Source organism: Pseudochaenichthys georgianus, chromosome 22, assembly GCF_902827115.2.
Source record: "Pseudochaenichthys georgianus chromosome 22, fPseGeo1.2, whole genome shotgun sequence".
Taxonomy (NCBI): Eukaryota; Metazoa; Chordata; class Actinopteri; order Perciformes; family Channichthyidae; genus Pseudochaenichthys; species Pseudochaenichthys georgianus.
In genome coordinates, this window is record NC_047524.1 from 3,835,815 (window position 1) to 3,858,422 (window position 22,608).

The 22,608-nt window shown below is 41.6% G+C and overlaps 1 protein-coding gene across 1 annotated transcript; it reads left to right on the plus strand.

Annotated features, from left to right (window-relative positions):
* Positions 1–5,996: 5,996 nt before the first annotated feature.
* ptbp1a (polypyrimidine tract binding protein 1a) lies at positions 5,997–20,621 on the plus strand. Its single transcript, XM_034110890.2, has 16 exons — positions 5,997–6,093; positions 6,837–6,890; positions 7,085–7,115; positions 10,620–10,680; positions 10,842–11,014; positions 11,389–11,535; positions 11,658–11,867; positions 12,216–12,326; positions 12,510–12,693; positions 13,506–13,574; positions 13,954–14,108; positions 15,386–15,419; positions 16,385–16,477; positions 16,631–16,847; positions 17,688–17,765; positions 18,001–20,621. The coding sequence occupies exons 1-16, from the start codon at positions 6,086–6,088 to the stop codon at positions 18,131–18,133; spliced, it is 1,758 nt and encodes a 585-aa protein (XP_033966781.1). The 5' UTR covers positions 5,997–6,085; the 3' UTR covers positions 18,134–20,621.
* The last annotated feature ends 1,987 nt before the right edge of the window (positions 20,622–22,608 follow it).

Here is a 22,608-nt window from a genome sequence, read left to right on the forward strand (position 1 = left end):
TGTGTGTGTGTGTGTGTGTGTGTGTGTGTGTGTGTGTGTGTGTGTGTGTGTGTGTGTGTGTGTGTGTGTGTGTGTGTGTGTGTGTGTGTGTGTGTGTGTGTGTGTGTGTGTGTGTGTGTGCGTGCGTGTATGGGTGCAAGTACACACCTGCACCTGTGGCGTTTGTGCCATTGCATGTGTCTGTGTTTGCGGATTAGTGTAACTTTGTGTCTGTGTGTGTGTGTGTGTGTGTGTGTGTGTGTGTGTGTGTGTGTGTGTGTGTGTGTGTGTGTGTGTGTGTGTGTGTGTGTGTGTGTGTGTGTGTGTGTGTGTGTGTGTGTTTTAACTTGGGACTGGAAGAAAAAAACAAATAACCGAAGTACACAGCCAACTTACCAACAATGAGAGCCAGTACAAGCTCCAGCTACAACAACAAGAACCACAAAGACTCATAAGTACACTTTACTCTGTATACTTTCTCCAATATGTATTTGACTTTTGATTTCTATTGATATTTTTCTATTTTTCTGTCTTGACATTTATATTGTATTCGGTATGTATATCTTTATTATGGGACTGTGTACTGTATGTTCATTGTTATTATTGTTGGGAAAAAAGACAAATGTATTAGCTCTCTGGATTGTACTGCTACCCGCTGGGGGAAATCTGGAATCTCATCTAAATCAAAACAGCAAACTATGAAGGACACAGATACTTAAATATATATACAGTATATATTTCTCTGTGTAGGCCTACCAACTATTTATCAGTCAATTTCATATTGCAATATTGTCTAAGATATTATTTTAAATAGTATTTTAATATATTGATATGAAATTATGTTTTATACAATGTATTTATTGTTTTTCGTTCTCTATATCATCTCAGACCATTAACTGCATGTAAGCTTGTAAGCACTACCAGATTTGCGTTACAATCATAACACGTGTCTGTGCTCTATAGACTCAAATGTGCTCATATCTTTAGTCTTTTTTCTATCAGTAACAGTTGATATAATTGGCAGTGTGCTTTTAAAAAGAACTCTACAGCACGGAGACAAACGGCTGAATAGAACAGTGACCTTATTGCAAACTGCATTAGCTTCTCATATATACTGTATGTGACACATGTACATGAAGATCACAGCTTTTGTATTTTTTGAATAAGATGGATACCTTATGATCTAAAGTCATGCTGAACCATTTGCGCAACAACTAGCTTAAATGCTTTTGTTCTCTCAATAGTAGAATCAATGTAAATCTAATGAGGTAGCACTGCATGAAGCCTTGCAACTGTTTTGACTGTCTTGTCACTTGTAAGGTCTTAATTATACGCTTCCACGTTCACTTGAATGTAAATCCAGGGGTTAAATTGGGATTCTACCATAATGAGCTCACCGTAAAAAAAAAAGAAGCTTTTTGTCTCTTTATGAACCAAATAAAATGCTGATGATACTGTAAGTTCCCTGTGTGTTGGTCGGCTGCTGGTTTCTGTCCTGCTCGCTCCCAGTTTAACCCCTGTCTGCACACCCGGGTACTTGAATAGATTTGAGCGATTATAATTCACTTTTCTCAATCTAAAGATTTTACTTTATTCCAAGGGACCCAAAGCTATTAAGTAAATGTTTTATAAGGAATAGGCCATATTGATTCGGGGGGTGGGGGGTCAATCTAACCATTTTAAACAGTGCAGGATGCCTAATGGTGCATTTACACTATAACAATTTAAAGCCCTGGAAGCCTATTGAAATAGATTTTGGCTCGAGTTTACTCATTTCTTTGGACGACAGAGGCCATTAATGTCCCGTGTCAGGAATGCTACACCACCGATCCTTCTGCTTCTCCTCAGGCTCATCCACGTTTGATTCACCCACACACCATTGCCATTATCACCATCCTTCACCGGCAAACACACGCAACCCTACCTTCTATGCTCGGAGACACAGCAATTCAAAAATCTCTGAAGTTGGTGCTAATCCTGAGTCTTGTCTAACACTCCATCCACCAACTACACTTCAACCTTACGTCTTACTGACGCCACGGGTGAGGGGGATTGTGGGAATCTACTGCCTCCTGCATACACTTGTTGAGTCTTTCGCAACCTTCAGTGCCAGATGCATTCTCTCATGTCCTGCCTGCATTTACCACCAGAGAAATTATCCCTTCTAACATTCCAAAGGAAGGTCACCAGGCATGGATGACGAAATATAGTCTATGCTTTCCATATGTACAGTTCCAATGTAATTGTACAACTTGCAATTTCTTTCTGATATTGATTCATGTTTTTCTTTTCCTATGGCCTCTGCAAGGCGGCATATTGTATTATGATGTGTGTATTTTTAAAAGAAGATATAACTACATCTGTGTATTGTTTGTGCCTTTGTCAGGTTCAGTTGGTTGGACTTGTCTGTCTGTCGCCATTTTTAGGCCGGGGTTTTTCTTGCTCTGCTCCTGGTCATATGATGCCCAATGGTAAAACTGCCTTCTATTCTAGAGGGGTAATAAAACTTAGAATATTATTATTATTTTTCACATGGTAACTATAAATAAATGCACCTCAAGCATACGATGCAGACTACTGTCGGTGTCTTGAAAAAATGTGTGGAGCCTGTATTACATTTTCAAAATTGCTGATTTTCCTTTAACTGACTGATTTTTTTTAATAGCCCAAATACTAGAAACGTGACAATTTACATCCAAATGTTATCATGTTCCGGGGATAAAATCTTTATACAGGAGACTAACTGACTGATGTATGTATGTACATTATGTAGCCGTATCTATATGCATACATGCATCTGTATACATAGATGTACATTTGTTGAGCTAAAGCTTTGCTTAATTGTGGGTTTCTGGGACAGCAGCAGAAAAAGCAACCTTGTGTTAGACCAATGCCTGTTCATCTATTCTGTGGTCGTCTAAATGTTTAATCTTGAATAAAACAACTGTTTGTTTACAGCAAGTCCGAAAAGTGTTTATCTAATCAGCCAAATGTAAGTTACACATGCTGTATGAGCGCACACATGGTTAATGATGCGTGGTTTTGGCATCTCAGCTGATGGAGCCACAGATGGACACCCTTCTGGGGAAACGTACACACAATTATACTCAAATAAATCATGCATTTATTATAGGATTAACACAATTGAATGGTAAAAAATAAGTATGAGAATAATATACGATTAAACTATCCCTTTGATGGAGAATTGACAATGTAGATAAGTAAATTGTGGTTTGAGGAGCAATTCAATTGAGTAGATACATAAACGATAAAGTTACAGAGAGCAGTTCCACCAGTAGTAATGTATATTGTTGAGCATAAATGAGATTTCAGCGTCATTAAACTGAGATCTGGCAAAAGGCAGCTGTATTCTGTAAGGTGCAATACCCAGAACATGCCACTAGAGGACATACACCTTCTGTTTTGGAGTTAATCCTGTTAGACTGTTGTCAAATACAGACCATACAGACCTACTGTGAAAAAGGGAGACAAAGGAAGAGGGTCATTTAAACATGGCATTCATCAGATTGAGGTTATTATGCACTATTCAACAAAACAAATAATTATATTGCTGCATCCTGCAGCATTTCTGCCTCCGATTAAAGGACAGTTAAATGAGGAGCCCAGTATGAATAGGGCACATTCAGTTTGTGAACACATTCTCTGTGATGAGACACATTTCACCATTAAATAAAAGTAGCAGAAGTGTTCCACATCACGAGACAGAGAATATATTGTTTGCTGTTTTTAGGTCACACCTCTTACAGTGCTATTCCACACTCTCCCCACACAGAGAATAAAAACAATATATGTCTTCAAGATTCAACCAGTGGAATATACATTAATAAATAAGAAGGAGATTGTAATTTAATTGTAAGCTTATACTATCACCTAAAGAATATATCTAGGATTAAAAGACTAATGTCACAGGAGGATTTGGAAAAACTTGTCCATGCTTTTATCTTCAGTAGACTCGACTACTGCAATGGTGTCTTCACAGGTCTCATTAAAAAATCTATTAGGAAGCTGCAGCTGATTCAGAACGCCGCTGCTCGAGTCCTCACTAACACTAAGAAAGTGGATCGCATCACTCCAGTTCTGAAGTCTTTACACTGGCTTCCTGTGTGTCAAAGAGTAGATTTCAAAATACTGCTGCTGGTTTATAAAGCACTGAATGGTTTAGGCCCAAAATACATTTCTGACCTCCTGCTAAATTATGAACCATCCAGATCTCTCAGGTCTTCAGGGACTGGTCAGCTTTCTGTCCCCAGAGTCAGAACTAAACATGGAGAAGCAGCGTTCAGTTATTATGCTCCAAATATCTGGAACAAACTCCCAGAAACCTGCAGGTCCACTGCAACTCTGACTACTTTTAAATCCAGGCTGAAGACTTTTCTTTTTGTCGCTGCTTTTAATTAAACTATTCATATCTTAGACTGCACTGTAACTTTTATCCATGTATTTTTTCTTTTAATGTTTATTTTATTAGCTTTTCTTTTTAATGACTGATTTTAAATGGCATTTTCATAATGGCTTTCATTTTTTGTAAAGCACTTTGAATTGCCTTGTGTTGAAAAGTGCTATATAAATAAACTTGCCTTGCCTTGCCTTGCCCTTATACAACCCCCGGTATGAGAGCCACATTGAGATCACCAACTGTGACACTTAACACTTGATGATGACTGCTATTTAGCCACTTTATGTTTCTGTTTTCAACTTTGTATTTGAAGACACCATATCATTAAGTTATTTCACCTTATTTCCGATGCAAACCAGTAGGTTCTACAAGTGCATTATTGTTGTACGTGTCTTGATATGAGGGTCTATCCTTGTTTTTTGTATACAGCTCATCCAATGTGTTTTTTAGTCTACATAACTGCATCCTACTTGTGCAGAGCTTATTTCAGTTCATTACTTCTCTATAAAACTTGTTCAGTAGAATAGACGGTTTATTTTGCACATACCTCTATTGTTGGGTGTGTAATCAAGCTGCATGTCCTACCTTTAAACTGGTTATGTTGGAAACCTATGGCTCTACACCGCCTTTGCCTTGTGTTTTTAGTGTTCACTCCTTCTTTTATTGTCACACCAGAGCTGTTTCCTTCCTTTTGCAATTTTGAGTTAACTCGTAGGCCTATGTTGTTTACAGGATAATTTGCTGATTTGAAACTTGTACCACAGTATCAGGGCAATTAGGCCTACGCCTACCCCCTGATTGTGGTGTGCCCCATCAAAACTAAAGGTGTTGTTCACACATTACATTGAGTGGTAAACACCACAGCATCTGATACTCCACTCTGAAAATGTGTCAAAAGGTCCAAGGAGTTTTGGTCCCAAGGGCTGGATTCAGATGAATCCCAATAGCCTACTTTATGAATAGTGTGGATGAAAGTGAACCTACTCTGCAAATATTCCACCTGGAATCTCCTAATTCTTTGTTAATTATCTCATATTTACAGTGGTGAAAATCATTAAAAATAACTGGCCTGTATGTGACCTTATGTTATTACATTTACTATAGGCTACTTTTTAATATATTTGGAAGTCTCTTAACTGTTAATAAAGATAAACATGTTGAGTATAGCCAATGAATAGATAGTAAAAGATGAATAGTTCTTCCACATACTCGTTTAAAAGCTGGTGTTGAGGAGGACTAATTTAAATGCGCCACTGAAAACACTTCCTTGGTGTTCATCTTTGAAGGTGTGTTTTGTACTGTTTCATCATAAGATGTAACGAGAGCCAATACATTTAACTACGACTTCATACTTGTTCGGTCTTTAAGAAAACAGTGGGGCATTTCCTTTTTAACGATAAGTCGATGAGTCATAGTACGCTCTTCTTTTCATCACATACAACTGAGACAAAACCTAATCACACTTTATATGATGTTCTGGAAATTTGCCGCGGCCTTTCTATAGTCACAAAATGATAGCCGTCTTGTCCAATGGCTGCTCAAGTAGCAGCTTGTCCCCGCCCCTTTTTGGCTCTTGAAAGTGCCTGGACTAATCAGCGCTCCCCTCCGTGTGTTCAGCCATTTTGTAAGAAAATCAAGCAAGTCTGCCGCCCTACCTTCGCTTCAGACCTGCAGTTTTTTTCTTGTGCAATGGACGGGTAAGTGGAAAAATAACCACACTTGAGACTTAATTTTTACAAAACTAACATATCGCTGTGTATTAGACTTTGATAATACAGTTGCTTGACAAAGGTCTTTGCTCGCAATGGCTGTTTCACTTTTGAAAGTTTTGAAACAGTTTTTTTCCAGCAAAACATGCAACAGTTAGCAGCAGAGAATGCTAACTAGCTAGCCATGGCTAACAACGGTAGTTAGGGGGACCATTTGTACGGACTATGTTTTGTAGTTTAGTGTGAACAGACTAACAGCAAATATATTAAGAGTTATGATTATTAAATACTCTTGTTGTATCAGGGAAATACTGGTGGTCCTATTTCGTTTGCTATAGCAGACGTTATGTGAGCATTAGCTAACTACCTTGGTTACTTGGTTTCACGGGAGATTGAGCGCTAGCTAAAGCAACGTGTCTCATTTCCGCATTCATTTGTCTGCGGAGTGCCAGGGCCATATTGAAGATGTGTGGCCTGAACATTTCCCGTTGATTGAATCAGAGACTTCTATACTGGTTTGTCTAAACAAGGGTAGGGTACACAATGGCGATTTGTTGTTTTATTCGACACTTTTTGATCATCTGAATTCGACAGTGTATAGGGACTTATCAATGCATAGTGAACGTTGCACATAACTTACAATACGTTTGTGTTATTCGCGAGATTTAATGTGTTATTACTTATTTCTATGCTAAGTGTTCATTGTGGTATGTTTCCCAAACCTGCTACAGCCGCCTAGACGCTGACTTGTACCCCCTGGGAACCGGCTACGTCCCTGAACTCGAGTAAGTATTTTGTTTATATTTGCAAATGTGTACGTCTGCCCTTGATTTCTAGTTTCGTATGCGAAAGTGAATGTTCTTTTGGTTGCTTTGCACTATGTCATACATCTAAAGAGTAATTAATTTCCACGATCATTTGTGTTATTATTTTTTCTCTGATTTACTAAATGAATGATCAACTTTCTTCTCTTTCACAGAAGTGTCCATGACATATCAGTTGGCACAAAGGTAAGATGTTTTTTTTAAAAATAAATCTTCTCTTTGCTGTACTGCTTTTTTCACTACATGGCTAGACCATATAATTAATGCCACAGGTTAAATGTATGTGTAATTGACATGACTGTTGTAATATATATATATATACATTTGTGCTGCTGTTGGGTAATGTTGGTTTAAGAGAAGTCAGTAGAAATGGAAAACAACAGTTTTCAGGACTTCAGATGCAAAGTCTTTCAATTTGCAAGAGTGTCCTCTATAATTATAGAACTGCAGTCCAAAGCATGTTTCCTATGCGAAATGAGTATTCAGTTGCAGACCAGCTCTTTTAAAAAGATTCATAATGTTCAACACTCAGATTAAGCTAGCTGCATCTCTCAAGACAGGACAAAAAAAAGTGATAATTTAGTTACAATGGATTATCTGAGTTGGGGTTTTATGCCTTCCTGTCCTGCTTCTGATGCATTGTGTGGCTGTAGGGAAATGAAACTTCCTGTTGTTTATTTTGTGTGTTCCTTAATAGAATGTTGGCCTAACTGGAATGTTAACAAAAGCAGCTGAATCCTGCCCTGGTGCTTATTCTGCCATGTTACTAGAACACCTAACCCAAACCAGTAGAAGAATTCAGAAAAGTGTCCAAAGTTATATCTTTGTGCATGAATCAGCTCTTATCATTTCAGTCATGAGGGAGCTGTTGTATGCTAATGTCACTGGCATAGCTCTTCTTTGTAGCTTGTGTGTGCAAACTTGTTGAAGTGGGACCACATTTGTTGTTTGCTGCTTGCATACCCAATAAAAATGCCTGTCTAAGTAGTAATCCTTGGTTACGGGCCCCTAGGCAGCTATGTGTAGGAGGAGTAATTGAACTTACGGCTGTAGCCATCGCGCCTCAACTGTCCTCACCCTCTCGGGCAAAGGTCTTTACACTGTTTGAACAAGCTCACCCGTAACAGGGACACACCCCACCCCCTCTATTCACTTCAATAAGGCCCTGATGTTTTTCAACGTGTTAACAATGCATGATTTAAAGGCTACTGATTGGTACTCAAGATCGGACTCCTTTTGTGATTCTGACTCTAACTTTTCCTGTTTTTGGTAAGTTTTGTGGTAAAGGGGATGCTAAGTTATGGAGCGCTGCCTCGCTGGAATCTGTAATTATTCCGTCTGGTCAGAGCGTCTGGCATTCCGCGGTCACATTCCAATCCCCCCTCCTGGTGAGGCACAGCTCCCTGCCCCCTCCACGGGCAAAGGCTGATCAGTGAGCAAACATGTCTGTACCTGTGCTCTTCGCCTTTGTGCTTTCCCCGGGAGATTACCTCACACCAACCCCCCAACATAGAACAAAGTGAGGCTGCTTGCAGGCACCAGCACAAGTACAAAGGAAGTCAGAATTAGTTTTATTACAAAATTATAGTTTTCACAAATGCGGCGATGTTCTTTTTTTCTCATCATTTGATGCAATGCAAACCAGTTGCGAAGTGATGTATGGAGCAGTCATATTGCCCACAGTCCATGTTCCTGTTTTTTGTTTAAGTTGAGTTCAAGGTAGGCCAGTGCTATTATCAGTGAGAGCAAGAGTTTCATCATGCGTGCCAGTCACCGCCTCCCAAAGATTGCTATTATATTGTCAGAGCAAACAGGATGTGAACTAGTCGATACGCATTCAGTGAGTTTTGCAGGAAACATGGGTTTGGCACTATGTTGCAGTCTAACTAACAAACCTTTTATATGCTCTATATATCTTGCATCAACTTTGTATCTTGGTTATGTGCTACTCTGCTATCTTTGCACCACTCACTCCCAAGGCTATATGTATATTCTTTAGTCTTTTTTTTTAATACAATCGTCCTTTGTGTGATTTGATGTTCCTGCTCTGTACTATAGGCTGCCTTCACTCTGTGGTTATTTTTAGAATGAGGAAGTAGGGGGAGAGAGAAAGAGTCCTGCCATGGAACAGTAACCATCAGTCCCCAGGAGGAAGTGGAGTAAAAAGCCTGGAAGCAGGCCTGATCTCGCTGCTCTTCCTGTTTGGAGTTAGTCTGCTGACTGATAATGTGACTGCCCACCCACGAGCGCCGAGTCAGGAGGGAGCCACTTCCTTCCTTTCTCATGGCTTGCAACTGGCCCAGGCCCATTTATCAAGTATAAATGTTGTTTTCACATTGACTTCCCAACCACTGAACACACTTGTTGTTTTTACCATTATTTGTGAGTGTAGTAATAATTTAAAAAACCGTAAATGCATTTTTTCACTTGTCTTTTCCGGGACTAACTTAGAGTTTTTGTGACACCCAAGTTCTCTTTGCTCAGAAACTCTGCCATGTATACATTCCATTTATGTAAAGATTTGAACATTTGCCAAACCAGGAGGCCCCTGATCCTGAAGCCAGAGTGAAAAGGCAAAGGAATGTCTGTTGTTGCTCTAAGGCCATGAATTGAGATAACAGACACTGTTTGCGTGGGCCTCAGAGTGACCGCCTCGACCAAACCATCTGGAAGTCAAAGGGCAGTTTATGTTCCAGCTTACAGTGGTTTGCTCTAATGGTAACAGAGTTAGTGCGTTTAGTACTCCCCCTTCACAGTGTAGAAGGCACCACCAAACGTTCTCTCTCAGATCACCTTAATCCTTCCTTTTATGAGAAGCTTTTGCAGCCTGACTAAACCCCCGCCCCATGCATAATTTAAAGACCAAGATTCACAAGGTATGCTAGCAAACCTGCATGACTGGTTGTTGTTAAGCGCTCCGGGCTCTTCAACTCCCAGAGAGTCCTTGTGGCTCCATATGTGTGTGTGCTGCCGTGTAACAATGCCCCTAGTCTCAGCCGGAACAGGACCTTCATTGTAGTGTTGTTGAGCTTAGGCTGCTGAGCCACTTCATGCGACTAGTATACTTCATCTCGCACAACCACAAACTCACACACCATGAGAACAGCCCTGAAACCGCATTTTATATCTACTACACAGAGAGAGAGAGAGAGGACAGAAGAGGCTGTTTCAGCAGACAGTAAGTCTGTGTGGGCAGTGGCACAGAGTATTCCCATCCAGAGGGCTTTTGTGTGCTATCCTTCCTTCTTATACTGAATTATTAGAAGATGGATTGCACTGAGTGACAGCGGCTGTCAAACTAAGGTGGAACTGCTTATGTGTGCACGTTCTGAATAGTGGCTGTTCCTCCGTGAGGGTGACTGGTGTTACAACATGATGATTTTGCACATTGCCCCAAGTTACAATATAATGATCCTGGCTGTGGCTAAGGTTGAGAGTTGGGATGGTAAGATATGAGTATGATGAGAAGTCAAATATCCCTGCTGACAGGCTGGGTCATTTAATTCTTCCCGGTGAGGAAGGTGGAGCTCTTTTCAAGCATGTATGCACAATCCTCTTTTGGTTATAGGATTACTTCCTGCTTGATCACACAATGGCTGGGTAATATGAGAGCCGTGGTCTCCACCTGCTATGCTGCGCCCTCATTGGTGAATGCACTGAAGTGAACCATTGTTTTCTCTCTATCTACAGAGGGGATCCGACGAACTCTTTTCTTCCTGCATACCCACTGGGCCCTATATCATGAACTCAGGTAGGGGGGGGTTGCCATGGAGGAGTGAATCCTTTTTTATTGAAGTGTTTGTCTTTTTCTGTGTTGTTTGTGTTGCCATGGCGATCAATCCATTATTCAAGACAGACCAGAGGCTTCTGTTCCCTCCCTGATTGTATCTGCGTGTGTTTATTCTCTCGCAGCCAATGGCAACGACAGCAAAAAATTCAAAGGTGACGTGCGCAGTCCTGGTGTTCCGTCACGAGTGGTCCATGTACGCAAGCTGCCCAACGACATAAATGAAGCAGAAGTTATTGGGCTGGGACTGCCCTTTGGGAAGGTCACCAACCTGCTGATGCTGAAAGGGAAAAACCAGGTAAGGACTGATACACGAAGGGCTGCTCACAAACCTGTATGACCCCTGGGGGCAATCCCTTTAGGCCTGGGAGGTGGAGGTCAGCTCTCTACCCTTCTGCCCTGCCATCATGTCACGTACTCAAAGTTTTAATCGGTAGAATGATAATTGCATTTTCTGAATTGTACTGGAAGAAGTCCCTTTTTCTTTATATTACCTGGGGTTCTATATCAAATCCAATCAAGATGTGAAACTGAAAATGTGCTAAAAGTAGAGGAACTGTGATGGGCAGTAAAAATGCTCTTAATTAGTTTTACAACAGACCTGCTAAATCGTGTTAATGTTGAGTGATGGGAAAAACATATTAAAGAAGCTTCTCTGCTCCTCCCCTGCAGGCATTCTTGGAAATGAACAGCGAGGAGTGTGCACAGACGATGGTGAGCTACTACTCCTCTGTCACCCCCGTCATCAGAAACCACCCCATTTACATGCAATACTCGACCCACAAGGAGCTCAAGACAGACAACTCCCCCAACCAAGTGGTAAGTGTTTTCGCTCACGCAGTCATTGCTGGATACTAAGAGTTATCAAACTGTCTGAATCATTTATCACTGCATACGTTTCACCATTCTTGCTAAGAGGTTTCTCTTTTTTCTTCCCGTAGCGTGCCCAGGCAGCTCTGCAGGCGGTCAATGCGCTGCATGGAGGCGGGATGGGGGTCGGCATGGGGGTCGGGATGGGAGGCATGGGCATGGGAGGCATGGCCATCCCTGCAGATCCTGCTGCCATGGGAGGAGCAGGCTCCCAAAGCCCTGTGCTCAGAGTCATCATAGAAAACCTTTTCTACCCCGTCACCCTAGATGTTCTGCACCAGGTACGGGAGTTTTAGTAATTTGTTAGAGGAGCTACAGTTATGAATTCTTACATGTATTATAGGCTTGACAGTACCCTTTATGCAATTACTTACAGTAGAACTTTTAGCAGTGAAACACGCAACTGTATTTGCAACTTTTTGATGTTACTGAGAAGTGTTTCTCTATGGCTGACATTTACTACCTACCATGTAAGGAAAGTGCATTGCAAATGTGGTGGAGCTGCGTAAACAAGTTTTTAGTAGTGGGACGCAGATGTGCAAATGTTTCCATTTATCTTTCGGACCATAATGTTTTACCACAGTGTTTGTTGTGATGTCATCTCTAATCATGCGGCCTCCCCCCTCCAGATTTTCTCTAAGTTCGGCACTGTGCTGAAGATCATCACTTTCACCAAGAACAACCAGTTCCAGGCTCTGATCCAGTATGCCGATGGCTTGACAGCTCAGCACTCCAAACTGGTAAGACTGGTTTTAAATATGCTCTCTCTCGTGGTGTTGAACTCCCACAGTGTTCACACCACTTCTGCAGTCAGGTTGACACACATGCAGGGTAAACATTGTGGGACCATTTGAAACTGAATCTGTAGTTAAAATCACCAGTGTAAAACTATCATGCATCTAATGCTCTTGTGTCCGTCTCAGTCTCTAGATGGACAGAACATCTATAACGCCTGCTGTACCCTGAGAATCAGCTTCTCCAAGCTCACCAGCCTGAACGTCAAGTACAACAACGACAAGAGCAGAGATTACACCCGACCGGACCTCCCCACTGCTGACTCACAGCCCTCCCTCGACCACCAGACCATGCAGGCAGCCGCTGCATTTGGTAGGATTGGAACACAATTTTAAAATGTTATTTGGAAATAAATGGTCATATAGAGAGGCCATCCCTTTCCGGGGACAACCACCATGGGACCTTATTTCGGAAAAATTATGTATTGAAGTCAATGGTGAGAGAAAAGTTATCTTTCGATCCCGGTTGAATTGTGCCCCGAGTTACACATATGATGTTTGTCAATCTTAAAAAATAATTTCCATGTCAAAAAAGTCAGTTTGTCGTAAAACTGTTGAAATACAAGACTATGAAAAATATGCAACTAGAAAGACTACAAATCCCAGAGTCCCGGTCCCGCATGCTGGCTCTCAGGAACCGACTAACTCCCCTTGTGTGTATGTACAGCTCTCAACACGCCCAGACTTGTTGTGATTTTCACATCTTTTAATGTTTGATGTAGTTCATTGAGCGGTTTCACACAAAAAGTGTTAGTTTACATTTTAATGTTTTTGACTTGCAAAATTATCTTTTAAATGGATAAACATAATATGTGTAATTCGTGGCACAATTCAAACGGGATCGAAAGATAATCTTTCTCTCCCCATTGACTTCAATACATACTTTTTCTGAAATAAGGTCCCATGGTGCTCCCCTGGAAAGGGAGGGACATCGCCTCTATACATTTATATATATATATATATATATATGTATGTATGTGTATATATATATATATATATATAATGAGCCCTGAAACAGCAATTTCAAGCATTTTTTTTATTTGAGGATCGAACAATATTCCAAGTACACTTTTGACGAGAGGGTATTGCTTTGCTTTTTGTTGCATCTCTTCCCAGCTGCTCCAGGTTTGATCTCAGCCTCTCCTTATGGTGGTGCTCATGGCTTCCCCCCAGCCTTTGCCCTCCAGCAATCAGGTCAGTACACATACATATTTTTACGCCATGTCGAATGAAACCTGTATTTCCTCTCCTTATATCTACCTGCTACTTACCCTATTTATTTTCCCTTGGTATTAGGGCTGTGCAATTAATCGTATTTTAATCTCGATTACGTTTTTGGCTTGCAATGATTACTTAATGGGAAAAAAATTATTATTTTCAGTTTAATTATACTATAAGTTCAGGGTAATCAGCTGTTAAAAACATACTGTTCAAAATAATGTTTAAATAAATTAATGTTTTCAAAGTAAATGGATAATCGTATAATATATTTCCATGTTTTTATATCCCCACCAAGTCCCTTCATTATGCAGAAAGCAATATGTCAAAGTAATGAATAATGTGTTCCTCTCAGGTCTGTCGATGCCTGGGATGCCCGGCCTGGCCTCTCTGGGTATGGGCCATGGTGGCATGGCGGCTGCTGCAGCAGCTGCTAACAGGCTGGGTCTGTCAGGGCTCACTGCCTCTGGGGGACACAATGTCTTGCTGGTCAGCAATCTCAACCCTGAGGTCAGTACTCTCACTGGGCGTTAACAGCTCCACTCGCTGCCTCTGTCAAAGCTGCTGAGAAACATAGAAATGTTACAGTGCCATTTGTTTACACTACGGGTTCATGGATCTGGACCCCCCCCCCCCCCCCCCCCGGTCACACATTGCACACCACTACATCCGATCAGACCAATGTTTTTAATTAAAAGGGGTCATGGAGTCCAACCCTCTTCTCTTTCAGGACCTCTTTGTGTTTGACCAAACCTGCTGCGTTTCTGCCACTTTGCTCACTGTGAATTTTAAGTTTATTCAAAATCACTAACTTCTTTATTTTAATTTTTTTTACTTACCATTTCACATCTTCATTTTTGTCCCATTAGTTGAAATCATTCTTGAGTTGTTGGAGAGACAATATTACTTTTTATATTTGTATTATAAAGAAATGTCCATGATTTAGGTAATTCTCTAGGATGTATAAGTAGTCGCACTCATTCTATTTACTGTAGTTATGTAGAGCTTACATTTAGCATTGTTAACTTTAAGATCAGCTTTAACAGGTTTGTTAAAACGTACATTTAGATTTGTTTGATGTAATATTAAATATGAACAAACATAGCCTGTAATTTAAAGTACATATTGTCTCTGCCTTTTTCTGTATTTCATTGTTAATCTTTTTTTCTCTTCTTTTTCTCCTAGTGTTCCCATAGTGACAGTGCATTTTAATTTAGCCAGTCCTACTGTCTGAAGCACTACATTTCTTTGTGTATACTGACCTTGTTTTTTACTTCCTTTTTTCTCTCTCTTCTTTCTCTGTCCCCCTCTCCCCCCTTTGTTTTAAAACCCCCTCACCTCAACTCTTGCCAACTGACTGCACGCCCCACCACCAATTGTTCCCTCTCCCCCCCCCCCCCTCTGTTACCACTACAACCACTCCTCCTTCCACCCACCCAACCCTCTTCCTCCTCAATTTGGACACCACCTACAAAATGAAAACACAAAAACACAACATTGGCACATGTTACCATCAACTCCCCCTCCACCATCTCCTTTCCTTCCTCCCCCCCACCCTCCTCTCTCATGCTCTATGAATCCTCCTCCTCCCCTCTTCATTCTCGTCGTCCCTCATGCCTCTCCTTCCTCCATGGTACTGTGGCCTTCCTGTGGACCTCGCTGCCTGTGGCCTGCGGATATGTCCTGACTCCACTCCACTGTCCTCCACTCCGCTCTTTTCCCCTGTCCCCTGTTCCCTATCCCCCTTTTGGCCCCCTGCCCTGCTGCTCCCCCTGCTGTCTCTAAAGAGCGTTACGCCACACTGCCTCTTTATTCTTTTCGGTACGTTATCATCCTTTCATCTCCTTTTTTTTTTATTACTACTGTTACCCGGCAAGGTGGGCATGTCTTGTCTCATTGTTGTTGGCTTTGTTTTTTATTTGAACCACTGATGGCTCGTCATCAGGGTACAGGGATTATGAAGGGTGGGGGTTGTCTGTTTTGGTTGTTGTGGGTTTGTGTGAGGAAAGTAAGGTGAGAACACCGTACAAAGCAGCAGCATTTCATTCAGTTTTAAACGGTTCATGGGCATCTTCAAAGAGCATAGGCCTCAATGGGAAACATTGCCTCGCTAAATATAAATATGGGGATCATTTTGTTCCGGAATTAATTCTAAAGCCTCGGGAAGAGGATAAAAGCCAACACTTTGTTTGGTTTCGCACGGTCCAATTGTAGGCCATGGAAATTCAGCAAATTCTATTTGTCGGTTCATTCCTCTGGTTGCCTTGAGTCGCTCAGCAACAGAACATATACAGATGAAATGCCGCTGCTTTTCTTTGAGTGATTGTGAGGTGACATATCCCTCAGATCATGTCACCACGTCCTTTGCAGTTGTTTAGCCTGATGTAGGTATCTGCATGTTAAGCTTATTCCTGCATGTGTCTCATTTAGGCCCTCAGGTTAGTCAAGGAATCACCTTTGTCTTCACTGTAGGGCGATCAACCCGATCAGAAACACTCGTACTACTCTTTGATTTTCGCCATCAAATCACTCCCTTCTAAAGCATAACCATAGCTCTCAGCTTCTGTAATTGTAATATAAGTGGATTAGTTCTATAGATCCCATGCAGAATTGAACAATTGGTAGAATAGCCTGACAATGACTTATTAATCGAACGGTGTCAAGTAGCAGTGTGAATATTACAGTCCCTGATGTGATGGTGTTTTGTTGCTGTGATTGGTTTCAAAGCTGCTGTTTAGACTGTTCTTCGTGTACCTTGTTTTGTGACCCGTCCTCTTCCTCCCCAGGTGTCTACGGCGATGTGATGCGAGTGAAGATCCTGTTTAATAAAAAGGAGAATGCTCTGATCCAGATGTCTGATTGCACACAAGCTCAGCTAGGTAGCTACACGATTTGATTTCTTTTGAAGTTTCATTTTCTTTCATCTTGTTTTTTCCTACCCACTCACATTATCTCACCTGGTGGGTCTTCTTGTGATGAACAGAAATGTGACTGATATGAGAAGGGATATTAACGATGCCAATGTTTCTCAGCTATGAGCCACCTGAATGGCCAGCGCCTCCACGGCAGGGCCATGCGTGTGACTTCCTCCAAACACACCACCGTGCAGCTGCCCAGAGAGGGCCACGAGGACCAGGGCCTGACCAAGGACTACAGCAACTCCCCGCTGCATCGCTTCAAGAAGCCCGGCTCCAAAAATTACTCCAACATCTTCCCACCCTCGGCAACACTCCACCTCTCCAACATACCGTGAGTGCCTCATTTGAATTCCCACTCCCTCCCCAGCAGCTTCTGTGCTGTAAGCTTTTTCCCTTTGTAGTCCCGACTCATTGCAATCTATATTTAGCGTTTGGGATTCAGTAGTTGCGAAGGTGTTTTCTAAATCATGCTACTCTAGAGGTGCGTGTTTTAGATTTTAATCAGGCCTCCTGTGTCTCGTTTCACAATGCCAGGAAATAAACATGAACATGCAAATGGATAGAGGGGGTGTAAACCAGGGCTGCACGATTTGGGGAAATAATCTAATTGCGATTCGATTTGCGATATCTGTTTTTAAGCGACCCGATGGAAGTTTATTGTAAAATGCGGCCATATCTCCGGCTAGGAAGGTCGCATCAACGTGCTCCCGTCTCTAGCACCCCGCAGCCCGAGCTACGAGTGAAAGAACTAAACTTACATGAAACTTCCGTTGGGTTGCTTTAAAGTCAAGCTTCAGTTTAAGATTCACCCTGTGATAGAAACACGTGATGGAGCATTACTAACCTGACTCAGATGGTTTCACCAAACCATCTAAAGCTCCATTGGAAGCCATTTGGAAAAGTATTTCAAAAGCACTTGGCAGGTGATTGGATCAATCTGTCTTTCACCTTCTATCATGGGCCACTTCTGATTGGTTAACAATGGCTGGTTCATGTGGAGCACAGCACTTCTGATTGGTGTGGCTGACTGACACACAAGAAGAACAAAAAAATAGCAGGCTTTGCGATTTGATAATTGCATAATTTCAAATATCGATTAGTCGTTCAGCCCTCGTGTAAACCTCTATAAATGTTTGATGTTAATTCTTTGCTCCCCCCTCTTTGCTTGTAGACCTGCCGTGGTGGAGGAGGACCTCCAGAGGCTTTTCGCCAGCTCAGGATCCACAGTCAAGGCCTTCAAGTTCTTTCAGTAAGTCTCAGCTTCTTTACTTTCTTGAATTGTTCGGCACCTTGGGGGGGGGGGGGGGGGTTGAAAGCGTGTCTTTTCTTTTTATCTATGGTTTATAGTCTGAGTAAGATGTGTTGTAGAGAAAATAGTTGCAACATAGCAAATGGAATGCACACCTCCAAAAGTTTCACACCTTCAGAACACGCTGTTCCCTCTTTGTTTTTTTATAACACATGGTCTCTTCTTTATTTTACAGAAAGGACCGCAAGATGGCCCTGATCCAGATGGGCTCAGTGGAGGAGGCAATCGAGTCCCTCATCGAGTTCCACAACCACGACCTGGGAGAGAACCACCACCTCCGAGTGTCCTTCTCAAAGTCCACCATCTGAGTGCCTTTCCTCCCTCCAAGTCTATTGTCACCTGAATTGTGTTCGGTGAGAATAGGCATCATTACATATGGATGGCTGTGGTTCATTGCAGAATGTCGCTCTCTTAATCCATCACATTTGATTCAATCTGCGTGTCGATTCATGGTTCCAATGTTCACCAAAATATGTGGAAAACAAACAGCTTTGTAACTTATTTTGGTTAAAAGTGTCATAAAATACACCATATTTTTAATTAGAACTTGACAAATCGCTCGCGTTGCTTTCACTTGTTTTTATTTGTGCTAACATTGGCTAATTCTCTACATGGTTAAACTGCTCACAGGCCACATGTAACAAGTGGCCAGCCTTTAGTTCATTAATCAGGAACTAGAATCAAAGGAGTTTCCTGATACCCAACCAAATCATTATTTGTTCCACGATATGGGTTCAAGTTGGGCCCATTGAGAGGGGCCACATTCTGCAGCGAACCGAGCTCTCGTATTGGAGGTAACGTAGGGGCAGCTGATGAACTGTCACTTTAGACCAAATCATTAAAAAAAAAAACACCCTCCACCACAAATGCTCATGTGGACGAATCCTGTCTACACCAGACACACTTCAGCATTCCTTTTACTACGATAGTCGTGTGGATATATCTTTGTGTGTGTGCCCCTTTGAACCTGTTGGCCAGTCAGAAACGGTTTGATACAAAGGATTTTGTTTTGGCTCACAGACCATTTTATTTCCCAGTATCCATTTTGATTTTAGATATCTTGTTACTATCCGCCTTTTTCTTTGGGGGATCAATACCACTATCTGAAGTCATTGAATAAGCATGTCTTTTTCTTTCAATATCTACATCTACAGTCTTGTGCCTTACTTTGCCCCAACCAGGTTGCCTTAAGCATTGCTCTGGATTTATTTGGGAAAGACGTGGCGCTCTCTTCTTTCATGCCTTCTGCTATGTACCAGCATTGATAACAAAAGGCTCATTCTACCTTAAGAACACAGATGTTTATCTAAGGATTTGTATGCATATATCCCCATTATATGTGTGTAGAAATATGAATGTAAGTCAGTTAGATGCCTAATATCCATCTATATAGGTGATGTAGCTCTGTTAGGTGTATCGTGGCAGGAGTTAGAGCTGTGTCCTGTCTTACAGTCCCCACTCACCTCCATGTAGTCCCTCCTCAGTAGGGACAATGGTGTGCGGGGCGTCATTTAACCATATTATGTTCATGTATATGTGGACATCTATATATATATTCATTTATCTTTTCTTTTAATGTTAGCATTTACATGTGTATCACTTCTAAGCTTAACTGATACCTATATGTAGTGGCTGGGTTTGATCATTATCACAGTGCCTTGAGTTTTTTTAATCTGAGGCTGAAACACTGGCCCGGTCAGTTGACTTTGTTTACCGCTCGTTCAGGTTTATCTAGTCCCTCTGCAAAGATGCCTTTGTCCCATTATATTCAGGTGTCCTACCTGTGAGAGGGCAGCTTCGTTTGTCAACTGGGGTCCAAAAACCCTAAACCCAGTATATATATTTTTTTTTTCTAAAATTCAGGATAGCAGGATTACAGGTCGGGCAGCCCTCAGCGGTCCTCTCTGTCCCCCTACGCCACAGTCAGGTTCCTTAGTGCACTTTTCCTCAACGATAGGTCCAAATTGGCACCATCACGCTGAAGTCTTAAACGTTGTCACATTCCTGCGTGCCTCGTGCACCGGTTTCCACAGCCTGGACCACTGTAGTTTTGGACCAGACACAGATGCGCTCTGTCGCTATTTTTGTAAAAGATTATTATGCATGGTTTAACCAAGCTTCATGTAGCTACAGGCGGTTATTGCTGATAAGGACCAAAGTATCTTCTACCCCTGCTGTGTTGTAGTGTCGTGATTTCTAACGGTTGTTTTTTTCTCTTTCGCATTTCCACAAGTTCCCCAGGCTTCAGTTTCCCTCATTCCATTTCTCAGATGCCTTGGACACATGTCACATGAAATTGAGATATATGTTGTGCATCAGCCTATACTGTATGTGTATTCCTTTGTGTTGATCGATTTTACAAAGAGCCTACTTTGGTAGATTGCTTTAGAACGGATACTTTAATGAACCACAGTCGTAGCTGTGATGTTGATGGTGTAGAAGATTATATGCCTTTTGATTATTTTGTTTAAAGCTTTTATTTTCTCTTTTTTATATGGGGGCGGGGTTATTGTATGATGCGGGATTGATGGTTGTATATACTCATGTTTTTGTACCACAAAATCATTTGGATTCTATCCACTTTACGTTTCAAAACATGTATATTTTGATAAACAGTACAGACCTATTAAGCTCTCTGGAGCTGTAAAAAAAAAAACCACACTTTTGTAACTCAAACATTAAACCGATCTGAACACAGAAGTGTCTCTGTATGTGCCCCGCTCCCCACCTTACCATTCTGTTCTTGTCTGCATCTTCTGCTGCCTTCAATAAATCTTTAGTTTGTTTCTTCTTTCATCTGGCCTCATTTGGTTTCCGTCTCTTCCCCTCTGTCCTGTGAAACTGCTCGGTTAACACCTCGTAACACTTTCCACATTTCCCATCCTTGTTACTACTGGTGTTTTTATATTGTTTTCTAAACCTTTTACTATATTTCCAACTTTGTACTCATCCCATCTGAACCTTGGCTGACAGCTCAGCGAAATCCAGTTCCAATCCCTTCATGAAGCCGCGGCGCTGATGATGGAGAGCTAATTCGATATGCAACGCTGGATACTTGCTATTCTCCGTGATTCTGAATAATCCTCCATGCTGTGCTCTGCTGACCTTTTCAGTAGCAGGTTAGCCTAGCTCTCTGGAGACGAGCCAGGTTGCTGTGGAAACTAAATTGCCGTATCACACACGATTAATAATTAAGATTAAAAACAAACATGGCTATCAGGCATCCATCCTGTTTGGCACCAAGTTCCTCATGGATGAGAGGGAAAACCTCAATGACAGACGGGTTATTATACCCCTCCTGGTCCACTAGGGGGCGGTCTTGCTCTACTGCTCAGGCTGTTGCGCAGAGGTGACTTTACCTGCCACTCACACAAAGTCAATAGTTAGTGGCTTAATCTCGAGTGCCTCCTTGAGCTTTCTGACATTATACCTCTTTTCTTCGACTTCCATACAGAGGCGTAGACAGGATTATCCTCAAATCTTCCCTGCCTTTCGAGAGGGGGACAAATGAGAGGAGAATTGAGTCCAGCAGTGTCTGTATTTGTGGCTGAGAGGAGCTGGATTTGTTGTATAATTCCAGCTGTTTGTGGAACCTGGTCTTAAGTATACTGAGTTCCACAGTGAAGGCACTTGTTTCTCTACTCATTACTTTGCATGAGAAAGCATGCTTGAAGGTCAAAGTAAAAAAAACATGTCTCATACATACGTTACCAGCATGGCATAGACATTTCAGTTTTACGATGCAAAGGGAAGCTTCGTACTGAAGAGCAGATCATTTTCTCACTGCTTCCCTTGGGGAACTAGAACTGTGCCAAGATTATTTCAGGTACCTTTTTTAAAAAATATATAAAAACTTCAGTGCATCTCTCCAAGTCAGGGAACTCCATGGCAGCAAGTTGATGCTTTGATGCTGCTTTGATACCTCAGAGCCTTGTTTACTGTCAGCGTCTTAGTATTTCACTTGGAGCAGAAACCTCTTTGGAATATATTGAAATGCAAAGAGATTGCATAATTGGGCAGGGCAATTCAAAGGAAAAATGATCCAAACATATTTATATGATGTGTTTTATCAAGTATGAGGAGTCACTGGCACATAAAATATGATATTAAAGATAATTTAAGTCTGTCGAGACACATTTTTTTTTAAAAGATAAAACTGGCAAGCTCTGTAAGTACAACACTTATTTTCCAAAAGTTATTCAACGCCAAAGGAAATTACTGTGTATATGAACATCAAACATACTTTTAACTATAGTTCCGTGTGTCATGCTTTTTACTCTATCCCCCTTTCTCCTCTCCATTGGTTAGCCAGACTGAGACCCTTGAGATGAGGTGTGCCGGGTCTAAATGAAACCATGTGGGGTCAGTGATCCTTCCACATCTGGCAGCATTTATTTACATTAGTACTGCAGCCTCTAATCAAGCGAATACTGGCAGACATCAAGGCCACACACAAATGTAAGCCTGATGGTGACTGAAGGGGTCAACAGGCTGTCTTGTATATAATTGATGACGTGTTCAATCCCCACAAAAGCCACTAAGTCTCTGAGAGAAATCTGGATTTCCAATGTGTGAGACTTAAAAGTGAACTGAGTCTGAATGGCTGCTTTGTTAGTCAACAGCTTGGAAAGACATACATTCATCTGTTTTAGGTATTAATGTCTGGCACTGGGAGATAATGTATGTGTCTATAATTGATGTCTCTCTTGAGGGAGTTAAGCTGCATAGCAATCACAGACTTAAACGGCTATAAATTCATGGGTTTAACGCCTTTTAAGGAGGC